Consider the following 27,567-nt stretch of genomic DNA (forward strand, 5'->3'; position numbering starts at 1 on the left):
AGTTTCACTACATTTTTTTTAATATGTTATGTATTTATATACAGTAGAAGTCATTTGTTTTGCAGCGATAGTCGTCCGGGACAGCACAACAAACTCAGAAATTGCTATGCAGCCCCCTCTAGTGGCTGCTAAGATATTGTCCTTTGTGCAACAAGATGACCGCTGACATTTTTAGAGGTACTTATTGAGTTTATTTGTCATGTGTGTTTTACTGGTTGCGGAATTTTCTGATTTCTTGAATACTATTTGGCTATCCCCCCGCACCCCATCAAAAACTGTACTTTTTCTGGCCTAGTACAAAAACAAGAAACAATTTAACAATAAAAAAGAAACATGAGCAAATGTAAACAGTAATAGCCATAGAATGCATAAATTAAAGGGATATTACAATTTCCTGGAATTCCACCACGAAAAAAAGATTCACCAACACTCTACAATCTAAAACCTACTGGAAAGTATCGTAAGGCAAAGGCACATTTCTTGAGAAGGCCATGACAATATACGCAGCACCTATTGAAGCCACAAATAAATTAAATCCCACATCAATGACTCAAATCAACTGTAATTTATGATGGCAAAAGAAGCATTGCTACAAATCAACAGGTTTCGTAGCCGGCAGCAGTCGTGGTTGTTTCAGAGGGTTTCTGGGTGAACCTCTATAATGTCGCGCCTCATCCTCTGTGACCTGCTTCAAAACAACCTTCTGCGCTGCTGCTGCCTGCCAGATGGACGAGTCCACATTGGCCCTGCTTTGGAACTTGTTGGTCATGTCGCCAAGAGCAGAAGTGTTGCTTCTAGCAGCCAATAGGCTTGGCTTTCTGGGTGGCACAGGGGGTGGTTTCTTCAGCGGTTTGGCACTGTTCAGAACCAGTTGAGCCTCTCCCTTGGATGGCTGAAGCTGCTCGCGCGGGGAAAGGCCGCTCTCCAAGCTCAGAGCTTTCACAGCTTTGATGCCTCGAGTGTCAATCATATCCACATTTCGAGCGGGTCTGCTGTTCTCTCCGAGGAGAGAGTTGATCCTCCGGACGGCCTGACGCACGGGAGTGCGCTGAAATTTGAGCGGCGACCTGACATGCTTGGCCTCGGCGCCTCTGGGAGATTTAAGGGTTAGTTTGTTGAAATGTTGAATGTGCTCTGCCACACGCGGATGGCGGCAATCTGGAGCGTGTGGCGGTTGATGTTGCATTTGGGTGCTAGCCTTGGAGGAAGACACATCCTTGCGATATGCTGTGCCCTGCTCATCTGCAAGCTCAAGGGGCGGCGCGTAGGGGGTGGACCGGAGTCCTGGCGAGATACCCATCCGAAAGTGTGCCGGACTCTGTACGTCTAGAGCTTCAATCAGTCTGCTACAGCAAACCTGGTCGGCTGAGTCGTCACTTCCACCCATCGCTGAGCTATTGTGCCCAACAGCAGCAGTGAAAAATGAACCCTGAGCAGGACTGCAACTCCCAGCAGAATCTAAAACGATACTATCAATATGCAAAGGTGATAAGGCGGCTATGTCAAAGGTAACGTTTAGCTCATGATGAGGTAGCAACTTGGACATAAATGTGTCCTCAGTTAAACGCACAACTGGGGGAGTCTTGGGCGGAGGGAGCAGGATGCTGTCTGACAGCTGTGTTTTGGACTCTGGTGTTGGAGCTCCCAATTCTACGAGGGCGTTCTCCACCTTCGGCGGGGATGCTACTGTCCGGCACGAGGCTTTGGAGATGGAGGATTCAATTTCCAGGCTCTCCGCGCTGGAAGCGCAACAAAGCTTTTTGGGCAGGTTGGACCCAGTCAAAGGTTTGGACACGACAACGGCGGGTTCGGACATGAAATGGCTCTTTTGGCAAACACTTGTGGGCGTTTCAGGGAAGGCCCCTCCGGCAAAGAGCTGTGCTTCTCCAGGGGCCACCCAGCTCCATGAGGTGTGGCGGGCACGGGGCTTACACTGCGGGGTCAGTAAGTTGTCCTCAGACTTGCTTATAAACTTTGAACCTATTAGGGTAGGACAGTAGCAGGAATTAGTCAAGCAAAGGGTCAAAGTATTAAAAGCAGCAACGCAGAGAAACCAGCGCCCTCAGGTACTTACTGTTGGATTGTGCATTTGTGGGCAGAAGCGATGGCTTGATCGTAGCCTCTTTGGTGAAACAAAAACCGGTGGTGCTCTCCTGGGTGGCGAGTCGCCAACCTATAGACTCGGATCCCTACACCAGCCACCAGCGTGGAATGAGAAATGAAAGATGAAATAGATGTCAGAGGACTTTTAGGATTAGTGTTAAAATGTTAAATGAACCCACAGATGTTACCCCGAATGCAACATTATTTGTTAATTGGATGATTTTTGGAGTTAGTTCTTCAGAGGATGAGGGAAGAAATGAGATTTTGCTCTTGGTGGTCAGCAGGTTTTATTAAGTCAAAAATTTGATTACATTTAACTCGAGGACATTTGTTATTCATTGACCACTCACCCAACGTATCAAAATTATTTCACAAATACCATATTTATACTTAAGATTGTGTCGCGTAAGTATTGTGCTTAGCGTCGTAAAAACGATTGGGAATTGGGTTTCAAAAATATATTTTAGCTGTGTACCATACCCTACCCCAAATTCAAAAATCTGAGAACAACCAGAAGAAGCAGCATTTATCAAGTTTAAAATGATTACCGGTAAATGTAAACATGCAAACTTATATATATATATATATATATATATATATAATTCGTCGACTTCCTCCGATCAGTGGAGCGCACTTACGGCATCTTTGTGGCTCCTCCCCAAACTGAAACGCTGGCGCAGAGACTTGCGCTGTGCTTCTTTCTTGTTGACTTTGGGAGAAAAGCAGCCGGCTCTTCCAGATTCAACTCTGGAATAGGATATAAACCAATGCAATGATCAATATATACATAATTTATTGCCATGTTGACCATTCAATTACTTTCCCAATACATGTTCACGCTGCTTTCTGACAGCCACACAGAATAATTGCATGAAATGCCACCAGGTGACAGTATAGCTTTTAAAAAAAAATACTCAACAGTTTTAAACATTTAAAATATGACTATTGCACGTAGTTACCGTATTTTCTGCTCTATACGGCACTTCGGCTTAAAGGGTACATTGTCGGCTTTTGAGAAAATTGAATGCTTGTAAGTGCGCTTCATAGTGCAGAAAATGCGGCAAGTGTTTTATGATGAATTCACGTTAAAATACTTCCTACGTGTCTTGGAATTAAATAAATGCCATTGAGAAGGATGGAGTCCTTGTATTGCGACTCGTTGCTTTTGTGTGGGTCTGCCTAATCATGTGTCCACTGTGTGAACAATGAGATTTGAAGGCTCGTGTGGAGTGGTCACCTGCTGACTACATGTCTGCCGCTCAGTCGTCTGCTCTTTTTCCTTGCTGATGTGGCTGGCTGCCTTTGACACTTCCCATCAGAGGACAGAGCACTTTGGGATGAATCCAACACCCCTGAGGCGCTGCAAGCTTCACATAGAACAGAAGGGAACGCTCCTGAAGAAAACCACACAGCAGAACGTTTTGCTAGACTTTCGAGAGCAATCCAATTCGAAATACCTGATCCGGGAGTGGACGTGCCGCTGAACAAGGAACTGGGAAGTAATTCCATCCCAAGATTCTTCTTGACAGATTTACGTTTCTTGTTTGAGAATCCAAAAGAATAACCGGAATCCACAGGCAGTTTTCGCTTGGAGGATGGTGTCGCAATCACGGGAGTGGCAGAAGAAAAGACTAAAAAAAAAAAAAAAAAAAAAAAAAACAAGGGTTCAACCACAAGTACTTGGGGAACTTCAACTCAACAGAGATGAAGACAAAGCCTTTTGTTTTTTGGTTGCATGTGCACGTCACTCATTGCGCTTGATCGACTATGAGGATGATTTGCGATTGGCACGTTGCTACCAAGGAGTGTCCTCCATTTTGAGATTAAATCAATGACCTCCTAAAGATGTGTACAACAATTGATGAGTAAACATTGACATTAAATAACAGTGGAGACATTATTAATATTCCTTGCAGAAACCTGGTGGGTAAATAAATAATCGGCTGCTTTACTACACAATTTATCCAACAAATTTTTTATAACATGGTTGATCATGATGCCCACTCGTACACTGAATCCCTGACAATCACATCTTACCTCCAAGACTGTGTCTGTGTCTCCCCCTCATCCCTGAGTTCTGGTCCAGCTCCTTAAGCTCATTGAACAGAGGCGACAGAATTGCTGGCTCACGGCGCATCGTGTCTGAAACCTTCTCTTCAAGGAACTTTGGCAAGGCACCTGTGAGGCCCAGACCAGGGAACAGTTCGAGTTAAACCAGACTGAGGCCAGGAAGAGCAGCAGCTGAGGATGCGCGTCAAGTGCTACCAAAGTTATGAGCGTGCTCGATGAGGCAGCAAACAACAGCCGTCTGCAATCTGATGCGTTTTTCTGTGTTGGCGTTCATCTTCTCTGTCCCTTCTCCACAGTGGAGGAGATTGGGAGCCAAGATTACGGATAAGTTAGCACTGTCCATCTTATTCTCTGCGCTCCTGGAATCAAACGATATCAGAAGGGATTGATACAATGAGAGTTGTGACTCAAATCCAGTATGACTATGTCATACTGACAAAGCATGAGTCCATTTTTGCCCAAATTGCATAAAAATAAATCCATGGCCATCCACATGAGGAAATGACAGCACATAAATGATACATTAATTATGCAAATTATTATGGAATTACATACCATTGGTCGGCCGAGGCGGACTCTTCCTTTCACCGATTTAGATGATTACATCATCAAATGTAGTCGGCAATTAGTTGACTTACTTATTTATAAGTGTTGTACCTCTTATGCAGCATGTTTCGACCCGTTTTGACGCTATTTAATCGCCTACGCTTCCACGATAATTTAGATGAAGGATGGGCAACTGGCGATAACGCTGATTAACATTCATGATACACTTCCATGAAAAACTGGAGTTAAATGCAGGAAAATGGGAAAAAACAATTTAAAAACATTGAGGAAGAAAAATCTGCGAATCTGCGTGTGCCAAATTGCAAGTACGCAGCGGGTGCCTTTGGTTTTAAGTAATATTATCAGCATTCATCACTAGGTGGCAGGCATGGCTTAATTGTGCTTACAGCAGGAACATCTTACAGCAGGCGTACTAATTTTTCTTTTGTGGATTAGCAATAGGCAGCCTGGTGTCCAGTGGAGAGTGCGCCGACCTCACAGTACAGAAGTCATGGGTTCGATACCGGATCCGGCCTTCCTGTGTGGAGTCTGCATGTTCTCCCCGGGCCTGCGTGGGTTTTCGCAGGGTAGTCCGGTTTCCTCCCACATTCCATTTTCTAGTCCACTTATCCTCACAAGGGTTGCAGGCAAGCTGGAGCCTACCCCAGCTGTCATCGAGCGGTAGGTGGGGTATACCCTGAACCGGTTGCCAGCCAATCGCAAGGCACACATAGGCGAACAACCACCCGCGCTCACAATCACCTGGGATAATTTTGAGCGTTCCATTAACCTATCATGCATGTTTTTGGAATGTGGGAGGAAACCAAAGAAAACCCACTCAGGCACGGGGAAAACATTCAAACTTCAGACAGGAAGGCCGGGGCCGGAATTGAACCCTGCACCTCTGCACTGTGAGGCGGACCACCACGCCGCCCCACATCAATGTCAAATGAAAAAAAGGAAATGCAAGCACCTCTTGGAGACATTCTGGAGGAACTCAAAGAAGTGGTGCAAAACACTGAGGCTCCTGTCAGGCAGGACGCAAGACAGCAACATGGTGGCAGAGGTGCGGTCCTCCTTGGTGGGAAGCTGCTGGGCCTTGAGGAAGGCCTCCTGCAGCTCAGTGGGCAGAACAGGTTCTGGCAGATCCCTAAAAAACTGCTTCACCAGGCCGGCCACATCGCAGGGAAGCGCGGTAGACAGGCACTCCTCACCGGAATCCACTTTAGTCTGGCAACATACAACAAAACCCAGCTGTCGGAAACCCATTTCAAGGGGTCAAGGTCGCACATTGAGAGCAAAGTCACCAATCACTCACCTGCAGCACTTTCAGGCGAACAACAGAGCCCGATTTTCTGAATAGGCCTTCTGTGTCAACATGCGCCTGCAACTTCATACATGCATCCACCAGAAAGCTAGGACAGCACAGATACGGGATGTCAGCGCAATTGTAATACTGTATGGGCTAACTTGCCAAGTTGCCAGTATTCAACACATTAGATCACCGCAAATTGTATTCTGCCACATGGCACCGTTTCGTAGGAAATACTGTCAAAACGATTATTAATTCCAGGTTACAGTTGTCACCATTCACATTCCGATTCATTCTTATCTCTCAACTAAGTATAAAAAAAGCAACTTAGCCACTGGACAGGACCAGTATGAAATGTTGTGATGAGTTGCTCCGCCTCCCTCTGCTGGTGGTTTGGCACAATCATTTTCTTGGTATGTTTAATTTCAGTATCTGTTCTGGCAGGTATAGTTATCAAAACATGTGACCCCCTATGGTTCATAATGCATTCCGCTAGAAGATATGCTGGCTTCTACACTCATAAAAAAAAAAAAAAAAAAAAAAAAAAGACACTGCAGCCGTTTAAAACATTGGTGAATGATCATGCGTGTCAGAAAGACAGACCGGTTCTTTGGTTCTTTGCGATCACTGCTATCCTTCACTGGTGTCGTCACTGTAACTCTCAACAAAGCCAAAGAAAAAGCAAAACACTCCAAAGGAATTTATCTTTGATATGCTTACTGAGTTGAGGTCTCAGACAAGCGTGATGATGTCTGTTTGACACATGAGGCAGATTTTTTCCCCCCAGAAAATTTGGGTTGAACTGCAAATTGTACATATCTCGGGGCTTTCAAATTTGGAGGTTCCACTGTATATGTGAAAGAGCAAATAAACTTACCGTGGCACACTCCCATGTGCCATGTCATAATATGGCAAAAGCTCCAATGGCACTCCAAACACCTTGGTCTGGGGGAAACAATATGAAAAAAATAGAGAGGGATTAGAATTATAGCAGACCTAATTGAATCTGGAACTATCTATGGCATTGCATCCTTGAGATTCTCATTGAAACATGTCAAACAATATTCATGTACACTCATCTAATGTGATCAATAATGTATCAAAAATGTGGCTTTTACACTTGAGTGCAGATCTGTTGCAGATCTATAAATGTAGGATTCTTCTTATCATTATTATTATTATTATTACTATCATCATTATTATTATTCTTATTATTATTACTGAGGTTATACTTGACAGTGCTACATTCCATTAAAAGGTGCTCATCATTTGTTTTGGGAGATTTTGCACCACCGTCTTCTTGTGTTAGAATTTTGTCCCGGTCCCCAACAATGAGCATTCTTTTCTGCAGACTTTTTGCACGTTTCTTTGGAGCTTATCCAAATGGGGAAGTAAAAGGTCATTTCAAACAGAATCAAGTCTCGTGATGACAAATCTTGTGACTCCAAGCCACTTTGAAAAAAAAAGAACAAAGCCTGTCTTAGAATCGATCCTGTTTTATATGCTGTTGTTTTGTATTCTCCAAGACTGTAGCCAGAACATGTTCTATTTTAAGTTTATGAAATAAACTGGTTGCACATAGGCTTACAGAGCAAAGTTTAAGTAGTATATAATGTAAACATCATCTTTGTTTACTCACCGAGTTTGTTGTTGTTGACTTACAACTGGCTGATTTGGTTTTGTTCCAGTTCTTTGTCTTGATCCCATACGTTGTGCGGAGATGCTGCAGAGCCACTCGGCGAACCACATTTCTCTCCTCGACCATCATTTTCGTCTCCTACCCTGCTAAACTACACCCTAAAAACTAAAAACGACGTTCACTTTCTTCTCACAAAAAGCGTGGGACTCCTTTACGTTGTGTCTTTTTAAACAAACTGTCGTTAAGTCATCATTACGTGTGGAAACATAACAAAAAAAAAACATTCAATCAGGTTTTATGACACGAAGCGCAACAACAAAAAACGAACACGTTTTCTTAGTCCAAAATTACCATTTTTTTTAATTTAGTCGACGAGCTTTACATGAGGAGTTTGCCAAGTACATATGGATAGCAATGCAGTTACTGAAGCTAACTTTAGCCAGCCGCAAAGAAAAACATTCACGTCGCTAAGAAAAAAAAAAACAAATTATTATTCCAATCGAAAATCTCATTTAGACCTCTAAAGCAGCGACCACCTTGCATCGTACACATTTAATTAATTAACTTTCGCCTACATTGCCTCTGTAGCCATTTTTCTCCACTCGGTGGAAAAAAAAACTGACTCCCGACTGTTTCCGCAGTGTATTCAAACTACAGCGCTGTCTTCTTTCAGCGATCTGATTGGCTGGAAAAGGTTTGAATGCCATTTTTCTCCTGGTGCGCTTGATTTAGATGTCAAGGGTGGCCCCCATTGGTGGAGCGATATTTTCACTACTCTTTCCTGCTTGAGGACCTCGAACCCATTTTAACATAAACATTTTACAGTCACTTGATTGTGGTGTCAAAAACGAACGTTGGAATTATAGAGCACATTCATTCATTCATTCAGGTCCACCAGCAACTTCTCAGACTGCTCTAACAACCCCCAAGAAGCACCTCCAGCAACTTCCACCCGTCTATCCATTCTTTGAATCACTTATCCATATATTTTGCTTTTTTAAAAATTGGTTTGAACATTTTGAGCTACATCTGAGAAGTGACCCAAGTATTAAAATTCACTCGTTTCCACTCTAAATAAAACTAAACTATTTTCAATGTTACGGTCAGAAAAACACATTGCCTGCAGCTATTTTTTAAGTTTTTGTGGTGGTCAAATAATTATTTTTACGTTTTAGGAATGCCGTTTTGATAAACACTTGGGCCTATTGCTTTTCAGTTTTGGTCATGATGTTACTTTAAGAGCTGAGCGTTTTTATTCACTTGTAAAAAGCTATCTATCTACCTTTCCATCGATCTATCTTGGAAATGTAATGTCCACTCCAGTCCAGCTGGTGACGTTTTGTTATTTAAATCCAGTTTGTCAACCGCCATTAAGAAAAGAGGAAGAAATACGAGCAGCATACTTCCGGGTTGGTTGTTGTTTTATGGTTCCCGTCAATTTAAATCCAAATGATAATTTTGATATCTTTTCATTTAATGCCATTCAAATTATTCGTATTTCCTCTTCATTAAGTTATGCAGTATGGCAGCAAACTCGGCTGTTTTCAGTCGGCGTTTCCTCGCGGCGTTAAGGACACACACTTGGAGAACTAATGAGTTAGCAGGCAGCCGGCGGGTCTCTACGGTACTGATATCCAACCACGGGGGCTCTGGCGACCACACACAACTGGACCGCAGGGCTCCGACCTGGGACAGGGAAGGACAAGGCGACCGCAGCCAATCCAGTCTGCTTCGGTCATTGTCCTTGGGCTTGGGACTGTGCACTTTTGTTGCGCTTTTGGATCGTCGAGAGGACGGCAGACCTGTAACTGAGCCCAAATCACACGGCATACTTGAACGCATCCTGCCGTCAGCTCAGTGCGCTTCACCTTTTAAACCCGACACCCCTCGGCATAAATACAACTTCATAGCAGATGTCGTGGAAAAGTCCACGCCGGCTGTCGTCTACATCGAAATTGTGGGAAGGTGAGTTGTCATAACTGGTGGACCAAATGTCACGACAGTATTCCAACCAAGCCAATGCACATATATAGTACGACACTACAAATGTCTCCAGGCATACCACCAAAGAAAAATGTCACAAGATGATATATCTTGACACAATGACGACCTCGAATAGAATACAGTAGTGCACAAGAAGGCACTCTCAGTTACCGCCATACTGTACTTATTTGTTTTCATTAGACTTCACTATATTGAGGGCCCCATTTGCTTTTGAGTGACAATTTCAAATTGTGAGACAGAAGTCAGATTTATTGTAATATGTAGAAGGGGTGCAAATATTTAATCAAGTAATCTGTTGGGTTTTTGTTTTTTTTTTGTTAGTGAATCGGATTTTACACAGCTGATTTAATTCCCATCACTTTATTAAAAAACATGACATTACAGTATTATAAACAGAAATAAATTCATGTTAAGTCACTGCTTTGGTCTGTAGCATGTTAGAAAATCGGCAAAAATAAACAGTAAAGTTAAAAACAAAATGTTTTATTTTGATTGAACGCAAAAATAATTCGTCTCCTATCATGGAAGACAAAAGAAATCAGTAAATAGTATTGGCAAGGTGAAATTTCGAGTGCTTGAACTATTGCTCACACACACAGACCTTTTTTCATTCATTAAACATGGTCACTGAGTTTTCTGTGTGAATCTTTGAAAAAAATGAAACTACTCCCCCTCTTTTTTTTTTTTTTTTTTTAAATAGACACCCATTTTCCCGGAGGGAAGAGGCATTGTCCAATGGCTCTGGTTTTATTATAAGCAGTGATGGCCTTATCGTGACCAATGCTCACGTGGTGGCCAACAAGCGAGGTGTTCGTGTCAAGCTCACTAATGGAGATATGTACCACGCCACCGTGCAAGATGTCGATCCGGTAGCGGACATCGCCACCATCAAAATCTCTGCAAAGGTGAGCAAAAAGAGGCAGAATTTGTTCCGCATGCCTCCAATACACAGTCATGGAAAGTAAAGATTGTAGCGCAACACTAAAAAGGGATGTGCCCAAAATGCCTCGTTTGTGTGTATGAATGTCCCCTTCTCTTGCTGCTTGGAACGGTTCTCAAACTGGGGCCCAGGACCTGCGGAGGTCTGCGAGACATAACTTGACGGTCCACAGAATAATTTGCAACAAATTATCATGGATCTTTTTTTTTTTTTTTTAAGTGCATGCCTACATACTGGAATCAGCACCAATAAAATGAACATCCTCTGATGTGGTTGTGACATATCACATACAAATGTGATTTCCCTTCATAGGTGAAGCATTTTTACAGTAGCTCTGTAACAGCTTTTTCTCACGTGGAATGGTTCGCATATTCTCAACTTCTGGATTATGGTGTCCAAGTAAACTTTACTTGTTTGAGTGTTTTATGTTCAAACCAGCAGAGGTTTAACCTGCCCCCTACCCTGACTCGCAGAATCCCCTACCCACACTCGCACTTGGCCGTTCATCTGATGTCCGCCAAGGAGAGTTTGTGGTGGCCATGGGAAGCCCGTTTGCGTTACGGAACACGATCACATCAGGGATCATCAGCTCAGTGCAGAGGGGCAGTAAGGAGCTTGGCCTGTCGAACTCGAACATGGAGTACATCCAAACCGATGCGGCAATCGACGTGAGTGCGAGCTACAGTGACGAAGCAGACAGTGCAACTACCAATGTGTCTTATGACGATTATTTGACTTTGCAGTTTGGCAATTCCGGAGGTCCTCTCATCAACCTGGTGAGTCGGTGCCACTTTCTAAATCAGGGGTGGACAAAATATGATTCACATACATGTAGGAATGTTCTAAACCACTTTTTTTTTCCCAGACCGATATTCACTCTGTGAGTACTCAACAATACTGGGTACCGATACATCTCGTACTTTTGATATGTATAATTTTACTTAACACATTGACAAAAATGGTGAACAAAGACATCAGACAGATTTGGGTTTTTTTTTTTGGGGGGGGGGGGGTTGCCCTGGTTTTGGTATTGTTGCCTGGTATCGGCAGCCACCTCCGTAAGTACCTGATGCTTTAAAATAAGGCTGGTATCGGTACACACCCATCCCTTCATACATGAATCCAGACAGGAAGTTAGTTGAAATGATTTGTGAACATGATTGTCACCTGTATTGATCACTTGAATATGACTTTTTCTTCAGGATGGTGAGGTCATTGGAATAAACACTATGAAAGTCACTCCGGGCATCTCCTTTGCTATCCCGTCCGATCGTCTGAGACTATTCCTTGATCAAGCTGCCAAAAGAAAAAGTATAAGTGTTTTTGTTTCCTCATGCCTCCTGTGCAGAAAGTGAAAAGAGATCTTTGGAAATGACTAACACTGACACACCCTGTTGTTCCAATTTCAAATGATAGGTTCCTGGTTTGGCGAGTCCGAGACAAAGCGGCGGTACATTGGCGTCGTCATGCTAACACTGACGCCGAGGTCAGCTTTTTATGTGCAAGGGTTGGGAAAGAGAAAAAAAAAATTCCAATCCAGTTAAACTGTCATCTGAAACCTTTTTTTGTTTTGTATCTCTCCTGGTGCCTTAGCATCATTGCTGAGCTGAAGCTGAAAGATGCATCTTTCCCAGAAGTGACACATGGAATTCTGATCCTCGGAGTGATCAGGGGCTCTCCCGCAAACAGGTGAGCAGACATATTGACAGTGGATCACAATCAGTGGCAGGCCATACATTCTGTACCTTTTGGGCTTTCAGTGGAGACTTACCCGCACCACCTCATCATACCACAGTTCAGAAAATAATAGAACTACTGTAAATCATAAGAACATACAATAAAATACATCTCACCTTTTACTCTTCACCCACACGGTCATCTTTGTCAGATCCGGACTGCTGCCGGGAGATGTTGTGCTGGAGATCAATCGAGTGAAGGTGAACACCTCAGAGGAGATCTACACTGCCGTGCGTGGTAGTGATAAAATCACCGTGGTGGTGCAACGAGGAGAACAGCAGCTTCAACTGCAAATGACTCCTGAATACACAGAGTGAAAAGCAGCCACACCACATCTCACGTTTTGCTCACATGCCAAGCAAATAAATTATGTACATGGATATAACTGTGAAACCTGTTAGTTGCCATAGCTGCCTGGAAATAAAGGGCACATGGTATGTAAAATTGACTTTTGAATCACCGTTATATTTTTGTTCTGTTTTATAGCTGTATCTCTAGAGTGCCTGCTCACCTATCGAGTTTGAAATTGTACGTCAAATCTTGTGAGCTGACCTTTTTTGAAAATGTGTGCGCGCGCACGTGTCGGGGGCGGGAGGGGCGATGCAGTGTACTGTATCTCCTTTTAAATGTTTTCACATTTTATGGAGTCAGCATTTGATTTGATAAACATTCATCTATTTCTCATTCAACGCCTTCTGACGGTGTAAATTCATGACACATGAAGTAATAATTGTAAGACAGCCATTTAATGTTAGTAACAAGAAGCATGGTATAATTGATTATTTGTTCAATTACACAGACTACAATTAACTGAGCGATGTTGGACAAATTACAAATGGTGCTATGATCACATAAGTAAAATGCAGCCTGTTCAGATCCCTCTTATTTGTGTTTTGAGTGTAACCCATCTTTAGAAAAAAAAAAGCCACCCGGATCCTGGTTGATGGAGAAAAAGCAATGTGAAGCAACGCAAACCCGGTTACATGTTTTGGCAGAGCTCAATTTGAGAACCCAAACCAAGTTAATTTCGCTGGTGTACAGTACATACAATAACACACATACAGGAAAGTAATAAAGTGACTGATGTACTGGACTGCTACACAGTTAAATGTATTCAAAGACTAACAAGACAAGACGGTGAATAAATGGAGCCAACATTCTAACCATATTTGTGGACTACAGATATTAAGACAAAAAACTGTGGGAGCAAAAAATTAAAGTGTTCAAATTTCATTAAAACTAGTTTTAAAAAGGCTTAATATATTTTGCTGGTAACAGTATTCTTTTTAAGAAAATATAAATTGTGCGACTGAAGCTTACAATACACTGCTGGCAGTTGCGCCAGATTCTTGGTGACCTGCTGGAAAAGGTCATCTGAGAGGCGTCGTGTGCTGAGAGACTCCCAGGAGGAGAGAAATGGAAACAGAAAGAATCAACAAACTGGAACCTTGTGATCCCCCGAAGTGATTCAGATGCTGCTATGGCGTTTGTCACAGTGGAATGCTATGGACTTCACGTAATGTGCGCAAACAGCAGCCAAACTTGAGTTGGACGTATTCAGATATATAAATAAGAGAATGGGCAGGGGGAGAAGGAAAATGAGAAGGAGAAACTAGTGTCAAGTCCAACAGCGGACTTAGTTGACGTGGTCCAAGGCGCGCAGAAGCTCCTCCCCCTGCAGCAGATACTGGCGGCCCTGTAACGGGGCGTTGACCTCACAGTCGTAGCGGGTGAGCTGCGGCAGATTGAAGAGGGACCTGGTGGCCTCTGATGTGCTGCCTAACAGGCAACTTGCCAAATCTACGACAACAACAGACAGCAGCTCGTATTAAGAATGGAACAAAAGCCACCAATGGAGCAATACACAAGAGGAATGTCCTCAATTCAACCTGAAGGCAGCAGGAGTACAGTTTGTGTTGTGCCCAACTCAACCTTCAGTTTCTTCCCTTGCTTCACGATTTCCTGAGGCAAAGTTTCCTGGAAAAACATCAATTGTTAATTTAGATGTCAAACTCGCATTTGGCCCATGTCATTTTATGTGACCCAGCTTGCCACCAGCTAATGCAAATAAACAGTTAAGGGTTGTTCTATGACAAATCACCTAGTGGGATTAACCAAGCAGATTTTGATTTTGACGAGACTTGTACTTGTTAGTGACGGCACAACCCTAAATCTCAAATTAGAGGTTAATCATAACACGGGGTTCAACAAGGATTCCCAATCTGCAATCATTTCGAATATTGGTGCATATTTTTGTAACTTGACCTTTTGACCTATGATTTGACCTTGTGGATCTCCGAACCTTAATTTTTTCCATGAAATGTAATCTCTGACATGTTATCTAAAACATAAATTTCAGGTGTATTTTATTTTTTTTAACAATAAGGAGTCAAGGCATCCATACCCTCATGCTCTATCAATGAATATCTGAAAAAAAGTGTATTTTCAGTTGCAGAACTAGACCTGAAAATGATGATAACCAGGGGCAGTTATTTAATATGGTGGGGCAATCATGAGGGTTCCCCTTACAGAACAAGGGACAACGATTGGAACTGCCTCACAGCTACACACCTCCTCGAAATGAAACGCAGTGCATCTCAACTTCTGGCTATTCATGTGCTTTCGGCAGAATCCAGCTGTGTTCAGAATTGTCCATTCATTCCCTAACTGGGCCCACTAAGTGCAACTATGATGACGAGATTTCACTTGTGATGTGAGAATACCAAGATGTTACCTGGCCGACCATTTCTCGTATGTCATCCATTTTTCTTTTGCGCTGTGCATTTTGAGCTGCCAGGGTGCGTAGGGACACCTCTTTGTCCAATTGTGGCGTTCTGCGGCACAAACATGACATGATACTACCTTACATATCATGCAAAACTTTGGGGGTCGAGGTTAGCAGCTAGAGCATATGGTGGAACCTTTACCTCTTAATGAGGCTGGAGGAAGAGGGGGAAACAGCGACTGGGTCAGGCGGTGCCGGGGACGTGGTGTCACTGCTTGGCGTGCTGAAGGGCAGGCCAAGATCATTATGCAGATCCTGAGTGGCGTGTGACGAGCTCTCGAGCGATTTGACAAGTCCACAAGATAGCGGCTGTTCGGGGCTCACACTACGCAGCTGGAAGTCATCATCCATGGGGATGTAGGGAGCCAACATCTCAAGGTCCAAGTCCTCCATTGCCTTTCGGGAAGAGAACCATTGTATCATTTTGTGTTCATTGTTTTGAAAGATCATTTATGAGCTAGACCATCCTTTCTGGTTTCTTTACCTGCATGGTAAAGGGGGTTTTGGGTTGTGTATCGATGGCAAACAGCTTCTCCACCAAGTCTAGTTTAAAGTCAGAGATGTCCGGGTCCATGGTCAAGCAAAAGTCCGGAGGAGGAGGGACCTATAGATAGAAATTGAGTTGCCTCTTATTGGAGAATTAAACAACAAATGCATTATCTGGATTATGTCTTGCAGTCCACTATGGAAGTGCGTAAAACTACCATTACAATGTATTTTACCTAGGTGAAAGTTTATTCCATACACTAATCTAATGTAGCCATTCATTTAAGGAAAAATGTTAGCTATACACAAGAACACAACATAGAAAGGTTCAAAAAAAAAATCTTCATGAACGAGGCCATTCGTGAACTCAAGCTCAATGTACATCCAAATCTTGGTGGATTACAACAATATATAAATTTAAAAATAAATTTAAATTGAGGTTTTGGCGGCTTTACCTCTGCTGTACTGTTGCTGGTTGTTGATTTGCACATGGGCCCAACATAGTTGTCACTTTTCCCGTTCACAGCGGTGACATCGACACTGAGGGGCTCGCTGGGCGGCAGAGGAGAAAGAGGCAGTGCCAGCTTTTCACTGGTGGCAGGAAGCATCACATCATTGTAGAGGGGCACGTCTTTCAACAGCTGGATGTCAGATTCTGTAGTAGAGGACAGCAAGGTGTTCGGAGGCAAGCATTCCATACATGTACAGTCAAAAGGACTTCCAAGTATGTATGAGGCCACAAACCAGGGCAGCTGAAATCCAAGGAGATGATGGTGTCTCCAGCTGCTGGGGCCAGCAAAGTCAAGGCCTCGGGCTCTTCCTTCAGCTGCTCGTACAGGCTTGTCACTGGCTTTGGCTCAAGCGTTTGTGTGAAGAGCTTGATCACATCCAGCTCAGGAGCCTTCTCCTCCTCTCTTTCCTTGTTTTTCAGCAGGGTTGGGGACTTCTCTAATGAGCAGCTCAGCACAACAACCTTTTCTTGATCCTTCTGCTCCTCCTTCACAGGCTTCACATCTTCTGTCTGCTCCAGGGACAAGATCAGTTTCTCGTCCTGGATGCCACTGTAGAATAGGGATACAGTGAACCCGCGTCAAGTCACAGTTTGTTATTCATATATGGGTCACGAGTTCTTGTACCTCCATGTATGACATTCACCAAAGCGAGGTTTCGCCCCAACATCAGCGACATTCAGCCTATTTTTCTGTGGACCCGATCCTCAACTAAAACTGTTTGAGGCATGCTGTCTCTCTCTAGGATGCCACAAGATGGCGCCATAGCAACGTGGAAAGTAGTGTTTGCGTGAAGGACATTTGTTGATTTGATACTTCTTCACTCAATGCAAAAAGCAAAAACTCACGGTAGTATTTTCGCTCACGTGCCTATACATGCGTATCTCCATTTGTGTCTGTTTACTTTTTAATGGCAATGTTGTACGATGAGTTTGCGGGTGATGAAAAGCGTTTTGTGATCACAGTTTGTATTATATTCATGGTTTAAACTGTTAATACTGGCAATTATAAATTTTATCCATTTGTTTTTCCATTGGGTGTTAATTACTCACATTTTTTATTGGTGGCAGGGCTCAGCCCTTACCCCTGTGAAGAGCACGGGTTTATGTACTGTTAAAAAGGAGTGATTTTTTTTTTAACTACCCACAGTGTCACTGAAAATAAAATGTGTCATTATAACCAAATGTGATTTATTTCTTATGAAGGAATCATTGGTACCTGAGGACAAAGTTGACGCAGACCACACACTGCGGCTGCGAGTTCTTGTTATTGTAGATGACAGTTGCTTGTGTTTCCACCCACACAAAACCTCCTCTCTTGGCCAACATCCGGTATTGGCCTGTGCTGACCTGGCCCTTTGCAAACACTGCAACAAATGCAAACACAAGCACGTTGATGATACGTCACTCTCAAAAAAGCTGCAGTCGGAGGTTATTTGCAACAATATTTGGGCTAAATTCAAGATCCCATGTGGTCTTAGCAGTGATGCTTACAGTTGTGATGAGTCTTGGTGAGGTGGTCTGAGTCCAGTGCGTGATAGTACTCGTACACAGAACGATCCAACAGGTCCTCTGGATCATACCCCAAAAGCTCAGTGATCCTGTGGGAGCACAATGAATGATCAACATCCACTGCAACGTAAAGTGAGAAGTCAAACCTTAAAGTTTCACAGTAGTGAGAAAGAGATCGCTGTGGGGGTGACAGGCAACAAGTAGGACTATGATGCTGAGTCATGCGTGCTCACCTCTCGTCACAATATGTGAATTTCATATCCATTGTGTGGCGGCTGAGAAAAGTCTTGGCATCCAGAGGGACCTCGATGTTGGAAGGGTGTGGAATAGGATCGCAGATCAGCACCAGGTAGGGAAGCGGTGGCTCCTTGTGGTCCTGCTCGTTGAGGCCACTGTGTGAGCGCATGTGGCCACAGCAGTGGAGCACCTGAAGACGTGAACAGTGGGCTACTCTTAGAATCAAACAAAAGTATATTCCACGCTCCAAATTATTTGTCTTCGGTGATCAAGCACTCTCAATGTCGTGATGACAGGCAACTAAAGTGGAAAATGTAAATTCTGCTTTGGGTATGGAATTGTCGTGATATAAATATGTAATCCGAGCTCAGTAATTCGATGGTTAATGCCTTTCGCATGGGCTTGAGTCAGAAGGGTCTGCTAATGGCCTATCAGATGTTGACATCTGTGCACATATAGAATTATAGACTGACTATTTTTGGATTAAAATGAAGTTTACTGACTAATGGCCACTTTGCTTTTCAATTGGCTATTGGGTTACGAGTGATGAAGACACTTGGCGACATGCAGTTCACGTCATTATCACGGTTTCAGTCCAAGTCTTATAATGACCAGGAAGACCTTCCATTACCTTCCATGTAGCAGACTTGACATTGACAGTACGGCCCCGGCTCGTGAGCGTGCACTTCATTCGAAGGAAGAAGCTGCGCTCTGTGTTTGGTTCCTTTGTCTTTTTGGAGCCTGAAATGAAGAAAGTCCATTGAAAAGATGAGATCTTTCACCATTTCCTGAAACTTTTCTATTTTCTATTAGTGATTAGAATTGAAAGCGCCCGTCAATTAATGTTTTTGTTTTGTTTTACTCTGTGTTTCATTTAAGATGCTTCCTTGTCTCCGAAAATGAAATACACAGCCCACTGATGAAGCCCACCCATTTATTTTCTCTACCACTTGAGGGTTGTGAGGAACGTAAGCCTCTCTCAGATGGCACACTAAAAGGCACACTACATCCTGGACTGGCCACCGGTCACTCAAAGGGCCATGCAAAAAAATACTGTATGTATGCTAAAATGTCTTGAGATGAAATGTATCATCAAAGGCATTTGTGTTGCAACATAGGAATGGCATGGTGATAGAGCACATTCTTCCGGTATTCAAAAGGAAAATTCACAGGCATTTGACTCTTGTGAGTTAGGATGATAAAATGCTGCGTACCTGTTCTGTGGACCAGCATTTCCCTCAACTCGTCCTGGTCACAGGGATGTGTGAAATCAAACACGCTGTGCCCGGTCAGGTCAAACTGCAGAAGTCAGAGACAGAATGTGAAGACATTTCACATCAGCATTTCATGCAGTGTTAACTCGGTGACCTCTAACCTTCTTTATCGAGAAGTATCAGTACTTCATTGCTTCTAAAAATACTAACACAAGACTCAGACGGTTTCCTCTCCACTTCACTTAATGCTGACACTTTCGATTCAGACTTACCTGTGCCAGGCCGAGGCACTTGTTAACATTCTCCGAGAGATAAATCATGTCGCCATCTTCTGACAGCACCATTAGAAAGCCCTCCAGAGCTTTTAAGTAGGGACTGTTCAGCTGTGTATCCAACTCACTCTCCTCCTCTGGCTTCGGCTCATCTGGAGGGACAGAAAAGCAAAGTGTGAAATTAAAGCTTAAATGAGCCACGGTTTTCAAGAACGCATCGTGTCTGACAGTCTGAAATATGAATGCTGGATAATGTGGTAAATTAGTGAAGGTAATTTTGGCTTCATTTGGCTCTGTTCCCAACAGTTCTTAATTTGGTGATCTTTCGGAAGGCTTCAAATTTCATCTCACAGGATTACTTATGTGTGTGCAATGTATGTCTTCTGTATGTTTCGAAGTTTGCAGACGACACTTGAATGCTCAACACTTGAATTTTGATTGATTGAATTTGGAAATGCACGGATTCCAATTGACTGGCAACAATATGGTGGCCAATATGATCTCCCTTTAATTCCTTCCACCGAGACCTCCTACAATGATCACAATATTATCTGACCGTATATGAAAGCAACAACTGACCAGTGCCGAGCAGTTTTCTCATGCGCAGGTAGCTGATGGTGAGCCTCATGACGGAGGCCTTGTCGAGGCCGGAGCTGACGCTGTGCGGCAATGGCAGCTGCTCAGCGAGCTCGTAGAACACCTCGGACTCCTTCCCGCGCCGGCATCGCGCCGCATCCCTTGACTTCTCCTTCCTTCGCTCCGAGCTCACCCTGCAGGAGACAGTTGAGGGGGTAAGTCACTCTGGCCACATAACGCCTGTGAAGCATTGAGGTGCACTACAAGAGAACCCATCCCTTCACATGGGATTTACATTGCGAGAGAAAACAAAAGCAAACGGCTAAGATATCATCAGGATCACAGTCATCATACTCAATTGGCCTGCGAAGGAGTGTGCTCCGTCACTGTGATTGGTTGAGAAGACCATCCAGTCTGTCTTGGTGCACCACCAGGCCAAAGCGCAACACGTTTTGATTAGGAGGCGAACTTAACAAGCTACAAAATTAGCCAAAAAAAAGGAACCATTTTCAAGAGACCACAAACAGTGACCACACCACTTGTTTTAAGTAACTTTAATTAATAGAAATGCTGTTTCATGGCAGTACAGAAAAAAAATGGACACCAAAATAAATTCAAAAGTTTATACTTAATTTGTTTCACAAAGTAAATGTCAATTTGACAAGCACATGCAGCTCATTTCCACAAGGTAATCCGAATCTCTTGAACACACATGCGTGCGTGCACACGTGCCCGCACAAACACACACACACACACACACAAAGGAGTGGAATTTTTTAAAATGTTGATTCAATAAATCAATTAATCCAAAAAAGAGACGGATTATTAAAATACTTGACAGTTGGAGCCTGAGTGCAATGTCTTAAGAAGAAAATGAGGCATACGCAAAAAAATCTGTGGCTGCACACGTTCACAGTTAAAGCAGTGAGAACAACTAAAAATAGCTCTGCATGATGGAACAGTCAGGTGATTGGGAGCGTGCACACAAACAGCCCGACCTCAACTTTCACCTGCTGTTTAGAGAGTCCCATGCTTGGACAATTTCTGATACCGACATCAAAGGCCACTGTTATGTCTGCAATATGTGAATTGCAATGTTATTTGGATAATTTGTGGACGCCGCCATCAGAAGTCCACCAGCTGAACAATTCGCCATTCTGAGTGGAGTCAACTTCTCCACATTGTTGAGAAGCTACTTTCCCAAGCACCTTCCGAATGCAATAAATACGGTTGACAAATTTACGTCACATTATCAGTAAGCCTCATAGGGTGCAGTCAGATTGTTGCGACATGTTTTTGACACTTCTGCTTCTTGTTTTAGGTCAAAGTCACTTAAAACTAAAATGAATTCAGCAAGGAATATGGACGGATATTAAAGAATCATTGTAATGTCAGCCATCGAGCAAAGCTTTGAGGTGATTTGACGATGCGATATGAAAGCAAACATTCTTTAGGCACATGGACTCTTATTTCCCATTTAGATCATACTGTACCAATAAACGGCAAGTTTTGAAACAATGGCCGCATGATATTAGTGCAGATACCGCCACGCCAGTAGCTGCATTGGAAGAGGCCAACATTTTATCATTAAGAGAGAACTTCTTGAAAGGCAAGGAGAGATTTTCTAATTTCGTGGAGCAATTTTTTTTTCTCGCAGGTAGATCCAAAGGCCATAGAGGTTACGCTACTTAAAATTTACACAGATAAAAATTCTGTCTTTCTTAGACTCACCACTATGAACCTTTTCAAGTCAAGTCAGTGGAACATACAGCACAGATGAAATTACTTTCTTTTTTTTTTTTTTTTCAAAAGTAGAGTCTTCCATCCAATTAATGATTTGTTACTCAACTTTCTAAACTGTAAGATGCTGCATCATGGAGTTAATCTGCTTTTTCTCTTACTAAACCATGAAAAAAAATGCAGTTTAACCTATGCTTGAGATAGACCCTGCTTTCACTCACTATCAAAAAGCCCAAGAAAAAAACAATCCCCAGCAGATATGAATACTTTCCCCAGGCGTGAGGCCAAAGTTATATAACAATACTCATGCACTTTGGGGTCAGGCATGGCCAGCAGTCATCTGCAGTTCAACGCTACAAAACTCCACACATATGGTTTAGTTTCTCTTTAATATCCTTGTGTAATTTTCAAATACAGTACAAATAAATACTACGAGTGAATGAACATCGTGTATACCAGCCAGTAACCAAATGTGAACCAGTGGACGGGAGATTAACAGTGAAAGAAAAGAGTACGCAGTGAAAATCCCTGCAACCAGTAACTGGATTTCAGAGGTATTTTTGTTTCGGGGGACTGACACTTCACTTGCGATATCACTATCAGTCACTACTGTTTAATTTGACAGTAAAATTTGTCTAATATATGTTTTAATGTGCTAATGCCCCACAACTAGAAGCTCTGTGAGAAAACGAGGAAGCCGAAAATGTCTGGCCAAGGACCACGTTGGTGACATTGTAGTAAACTGGACGCAAAACACAACTAGAGATGACGCATTTCATTATCCAATTTTCTCCAATAAAAGCCAGACTGGACTGAAAAGAGCCATTTCATTGTGGTCAGGACCATTGTTGACGGATAAAAAAAAGAAAAAGGAATTAGCAGACCCTAATTGCAGCCTGGGGAAAAAAAAACAAATAAAGAGGATTGACTCCAGCAAAGAAAGGGGTGAAAAAATAAATAAATAAATAAATAAACCAGAGTGACCGCCAGTACTCGGCTCTCTAAACATGGTGCCAACATTCCACTCGCTCAGTGTTCTGTTCACTGGCTACAAGTGTTCCGTTAGTGCTTTTTTTTTTTTTTTTAGAGTGCTGTCAAAAACAGCATCACAATACAATACAGTATTATGGCTGCAGCTAGCTAGTATTCTAAAAGTTATCCCAGTGATTTGTTGAGTAATCAAATCAAATTCAATTTGGCATTAGCAAACATTACAATACCATCCCCAAGGTCGGCACTGGGATATGCTATAGTATAGCATCTGTGACTCTGAATAATAATAATAATAATAATAATAAATTTTATTTATAAGAGCCTTTCACAACACTCAAGGACACTTTTCAATCAAGGACAAAATAAAGAAAAATAAAACCACAGATAAAGTTATAAATAATAAAAGAAGAGATAAATTTAAATTGTGTATGCATGCGTGTGGCTTTAAATGGCAGGGCCTGGTGAGTGACATGGGCGTCCGAATTATGAAAGTACAGCTGGCTGATAGGTATTTTTAAAGTGTACTTTTACCTTTGCTGTGGACTTAAGCAACATTGTATTACAGTACAAATTGAGTCCTGGTGACTTCACCGCACTTTCAACATTCCGGAGAAGATCTATCTGTTTGTTATCTTTTATTGCAGCTTTATTGCTAATATAAAAAAAGTGGTCAGCGACAAGGTACAGTCGCACGTTTTGCTACTTTCTGAACTCTTGTCACTTCAGACAGTGAGGCGATGAATAATCTCAAAAGCTTTGATCCGTATCAGTACCCGTTTAGAAGGCTGGACGTGAAAACAATAGTCTCCTGTCTATTTACCGCACATGGAACCCTTCGGTGTCTTGCTTCCTACTGAGTCCTGTGACTGAATGCACTTCCTCCTCCTCAGCCGCATCAAATTTTAGGGTCATTTGGATTGGATGATTTTTTTTGTTTGTTTGTTTTTGTTTTTTACTTGTGCACATATGCACAGATGAGTTGCTGTTATGTTCTTTTTTTATTGTATTAAAATTTCCAAGAGGAAATACATATAATTTAAGTTCATAAGTACACTTTACTTTCACAGTGTCGTGTTTGTTTGGGTTTTTTTTTCACTTTTGGACTCCATATGCACCATTAGGCTATGTGCACATTTTCATGCAAAAGGGTCGCAATTGAACAATGAGATTCTTAACAGTGTCCAGCCCTACTCCATAATGTAAAATTGCACATTATTAAAGCAATGTTCGCCCTTCCCCCCCAAAAAAAATGAGTCTGGTGGCACCTGAAATCATCACTGAGTAACACCAAGTCAAGTCAAGTCAAGTACAACGTTATTGTCAAACCACAGTAGTGTTGTTCGGAAGTTGTGTAATTTCGGATTTCCCGAAGGTCTTAAATGCAAACATTCCAGTCCGAGTAGTGATTGAATGAATAAATTGATGTTTGTGTGTTGTCGTCGCACACGCACACGTGTACAGAGCAAGTGACAAAGAGCAACTGACTTAATAGGGACAACCTGCCCAAGAAAAATGAAAACAATGGTTGGGGGAGTCAAGGGGTGGGGAGAGAGGAAGCACGCAAGAGTGAGAGTTCATTCAAACACATCGGCTGATGGTTGCGGTACAGTTCAGCACTAGTTTCATATTGTTTTGTCTTGATTGCAACCAACACTACAACATCATTTGTTTTCAAATAAGACTGTGGTTATGGCTCAATACTCATCTTGTTTCCTTCGCCCAAGCTAAGGCAGCGAATGCTACATCAACATCGGTGGCTATTGTAGCAACATTATCCATCCACTTAATAATTTGCTTTTGACAGAAGAAGAGTAATAAAATGTAAGGGATATTGTATCTTTGGCATATGTTGTGATGTCAAGTTTACTCTTGCACCTTAAATATGAACATACTCCAAATAAAAGTGTCCTGTGATTTCCAGTTAGGAAGCAAATATCTTCCGGCAAGGATTGATTGTCTAGCTCGCCAAACTGTGCACAGTCTTGAATTGGTTCTAAAGGCATGAAGTGGACTTCAGCAGTTTAAAAAAATCCCCTGCGACACAAATTTAGCAACTACTTCTGACGTCAATCCTCGGTGATTAAGAGATGAGGCGGGAATAATATGCAACATAGCACTGGGCAACATAACTTGCATCAAACCCGAGTACAACTTTGAAGAAGCAAATAACCGACAATGAGGGGGAAAAGGGGCCATATACCCCTGTTCAAATTCCAGATTTTTGTGATGTGAAAAACTGAGACGAAAGATTTTCTTTTTCTGTTTTCCCAACATTAACGTGATTTGTCTTTGTTTTTCATGTTTCTTGTGCAGAGCGTGCCTGTTAAATCCAATTACCCCATGGGGATGAATAAAGTTTTCTGAATCTGAATCTGAAAACAATGCAATCTTTAAGAGAAGTGAGGTGCTGGGATTGTAAAAAAAAAAAAAAAAAAAGTTTGTACCGGTACTTATCTTGGTCTCATTATATACAGCATAAAAATCTGGCATTTTAACAATAGTGTTTAGACTTTTACAGCCACTGTAGTTGGCAAACTACACACTGGATTAACAGACAAGTAACTCAACCTACACACGGGACAATGTGCCAAGTTTCAACTTGGCAGCAAGTAAGCAAAGTAAAGCCACAGGGGATTGGGCTCTAACAACATCGCTGTTATTTTTATTTAAGGGACAAAATACTACACGATATCATTGTTACTTTACTTCAACATGTAAATGGCAAAAACACACAAAAACCCAATGACATCAAGTGCAGCATGCAAAGCTCTTGATTCCTTTGTTGTTTGCTTGGTCACTAAAACAGAATGTTAAAGGAGTAACTACAAAGCTACAATTGGCTTTTCAAATATTATCATGGACAAAGTGCCTGCTTGATTTCAGATGTGCGTTCAAACAATTTTACTGCTGACGCCTGTCAATATTTAGCTTCTGACTGCGTTCTTACTACTCTTGACGTGTTTACACTAAGTGCCTGGCACAGTAATAACCCGGAGCGACCCTATGACGTTGTCCAGACGACTACTTATACATATTTAACAAGAACCACAACGCAGCAATGCTCACCAGAGATAAGGTCCACCAATCGCTACAACGTCAAACCTTGACAGCAGTTATTACTATGATAAAACGTGTCAGGAAAAGTCTCGTCGACCACAAAAAAAAAAAAATTCTAAAGAGATTATTTACAAATTACATCGACGTATTCAGTCAGAAATTGTTTACATTCGAGGAAATAAAGTAAACCAGACCAACAAAGGGGCGTCAGAAGCTCGCTAGCTAGTCAAGTTAGCCACTAGCTATCAAATATATTACGTCGTCGTAAACGCAGGAGGAGTATACGTAAAATCGCGCTAATTCTAGTGTTCAAAACACCGCGCACGTATTTTGACAAGCGGCCGTGTATAGCATTAAGCGATCGTATAAATTACCTTTTCTTTTCAGGTACAATTCCCGTGTCCATTTCAGGACCGAAGCACCCGAGTTGTGTCGCTCGATCTGTGTCAAGCTGTCTCCGTAGCCGTCGACGAATTACGCCAAACACCAACAGATTCTCGCCGATGTGGGCTCCTCGCTCCTTAAGTGTTGTTCGTATGAGCTACCGGCGTGCTTATTTTGTAAGGAAACAAGTCTTCTCGCCGTTTATAGGCAGGCCATTCGTCCGTCCGCAACTGGCAGCGTTGCCACGCTGGAAAACTGCTGGAAAACTGGAAACTCGAACTACACGAACGCAGGATTACTGACTTCAGCGTAGGCCGCGGGGACGCGCAATCACATGAGCAGCCCCCCGTGGACGCGCTCACGATATTGTATCCTATCATACAATGAGATATCAAAAGGCTGTTTCATCGCGACTGTGCCAACGTTGAGTCACGCCTGCTTCACTACAGATACGAGGGTCATTCAGGAATTAATGGACAGTTTCTGTCCCGCTATGAAATTCAAATAATCCGTGCAGAAAAATACAGAAACATGCACTTGCTTGTGTGTAAATTCTAACTGTCCGAGAAACAATGTGACTCAAATGTAATTTAAAATACAAAATGTTAACTCTTGGGCAGACTCTGAAATTGCTTTTTTTCCCCTTTGGCCCCCCATTTTGATGACAAATTCCAAATATAATAGGGGGGGGAAAGTTTAAAAAATTTTTGTTATGATTTTGTTGATATGTATTGCTCGCAACCGTGAAAACATTTTGTTTTATCACGGACTATATTTTAAAAGTTGCAGTTGTGCTCTGAAATTGTGTCTTTCAAGGTACCTGCAAGCGACCTAAATGAGTTTTCTCCGCAGGTTGTCTGGGCTTAGAGATAAAGTGAGAAGCTCCGTCATCCAAGAGGAGGCTCAGAGTCAGCCGCTTCTCCTCCACGTCGAGAGGAACCAGATGAGGTGGCTCAGGCATCTGATTAGGATGCCTCCTTGACGCCCCCTGGTGAGGTGTTCCGGGCATGTCCCACCAGCAGGAGGCCCCAGGGATGACCTAGAACACGCTGGAGAGACTATGCCTCCCAGCTGGCCTGGGAACGCCTCAGGATACCCCGGGAAGACCTGGAAGAAGTGGCTGGGGAGAAGGAAGTCTGGGCTTCCTTGCTAAGGCTGTTGCCCCTGCGACCCGACCCCGGATAAGCGCTAGAAAATGGATAGATGGATGGATGGATGTACTTGCAATCTTGTTGCTAAAACCGTTGAATCTATTCCAGAGGAAAAGAAAAGTGAGCCACATGACTCAGCAGAAATGTTATCATCAAGCTGATTGCTTTGACCATTAGGAGAGATAAGGTAATGCCTCTCCAGTTTTTCCTATTGTAGTGTGTCACTTAAACCGATGGAACTCTTGTTACTCAAATTATCAGAAAAAAATCATTATGTCTAAGGTTTTCTTTTTTTTTAGGC

At 42.6% G+C, this 27,567-nt stretch overlaps 3 protein-coding genes across 8 annotated transcripts; 1 reads left to right on the top strand and 2 right to left on the bottom strand.

Moving 5' to 3' along the window:
• On the bottom strand, positions 1-9,166 carry LOC109522899 (rho GTPase-activating protein 11A-like). The gene is made up of 11 exons (XM_019881732.1): positions 7,671-9,166; positions 6,909-6,976; positions 6,038-6,134; positions 5,693-5,949; positions 4,369-4,532; positions 4,141-4,281; positions 3,561-3,734; positions 3,341-3,470; positions 2,742-2,850; positions 2,075-2,189; positions 1-1,980 (listed from the first exon to the last, which is right to left on the bottom strand). Exons 1-11 carry the CDS (start codon positions 7,797-7,799, stop codon positions 590-592), a joined length of 2,775 nt encoding a protein of 924 aa, XP_019737291.1. The 5' UTR covers positions 7,800-9,166; the 3' UTR covers positions 1-589.
• On the top strand, positions 9,030-13,264 carry LOC109522905 (serine protease HTRA2, mitochondrial). Of its 2 annotated transcripts, XM_019881737.1 has the most exons (9): positions 9,030-9,079; positions 9,184-9,635; positions 10,375-10,579; positions 11,088-11,282; positions 11,358-11,390; positions 11,817-11,925; positions 12,031-12,100; positions 12,208-12,303; positions 12,503-13,264. In XM_019881737.1, exons 2-9 carry the CDS (start codon positions 9,193-9,195, stop codon positions 12,666-12,668), a joined length of 1,317 nt encoding a protein of 438 aa, XP_019737296.1. In that variant the 5' UTR covers positions 9,030-9,079; positions 9,184-9,192; the 3' UTR covers positions 12,669-13,264. The 2 variants fall into 2 exon arrangements, with proteins under 2 accessions (XP_019737296.1, XP_019737297.1); XM_019881738.1 differs by lacking the exons at positions 9,030-9,079; positions 10,375-10,579 and having other exon boundaries at positions 9,530-9,635.
• On the bottom strand, positions 11,772-26,444 carry hif1aa (hypoxia inducible factor 1 subunit alpha a). 5 transcript variants are annotated; one of them, XR_002169655.1, is made up of 18 exons: positions 26,106-26,444; positions 19,945-20,135; positions 19,366-19,517; positions 19,094-19,178; positions 18,511-18,620; positions 17,876-18,069; positions 17,625-17,731; positions 17,350-17,497; positions 16,367-16,683; positions 16,078-16,277; positions 15,621-15,740; positions 15,279-15,532; positions 15,086-15,185; positions 14,241-14,328; positions 13,672-14,151; positions 12,468-12,651; positions 12,005-12,105; positions 11,772-11,910 (listed from the first exon to the last, which is right to left on the bottom strand). XR_002169655.1 is itself a non-coding variant. In XM_019881733.1 (15 exons), the coding sequence occupies exons 1-15, from the start codon at positions 26,135-26,137 to the stop codon at positions 13,988-13,990; spliced, it is 2,262 nt and encodes a 753-aa protein (XP_019737292.1). In that variant the 5' UTR covers positions 26,138-26,444; the 3' UTR covers positions 13,086-13,987. The 5 variants fall into 5 exon arrangements, 1 of the variants encoding a protein (XP_019737292.1); XR_002169656.1 differs by having other exon boundaries at positions 11,995-12,105; XR_002169657.1 differs by lacking the exon at positions 12,005-12,105.
• Positions 26,445-27,567: the final 1,123 nt, after the last annotated feature.

This window comes from Hippocampus comes, unplaced genomic scaffold (genome assembly GCF_001891065.2).
Source record: "Hippocampus comes isolate QL1 unplaced genomic scaffold, H_comes_QL1_v1.1 scaffold587, whole genome shotgun sequence".
Lineage (NCBI taxonomy): Eukaryota > Metazoa > Chordata > Actinopteri > Syngnathiformes > Syngnathidae > Hippocampus > Hippocampus comes.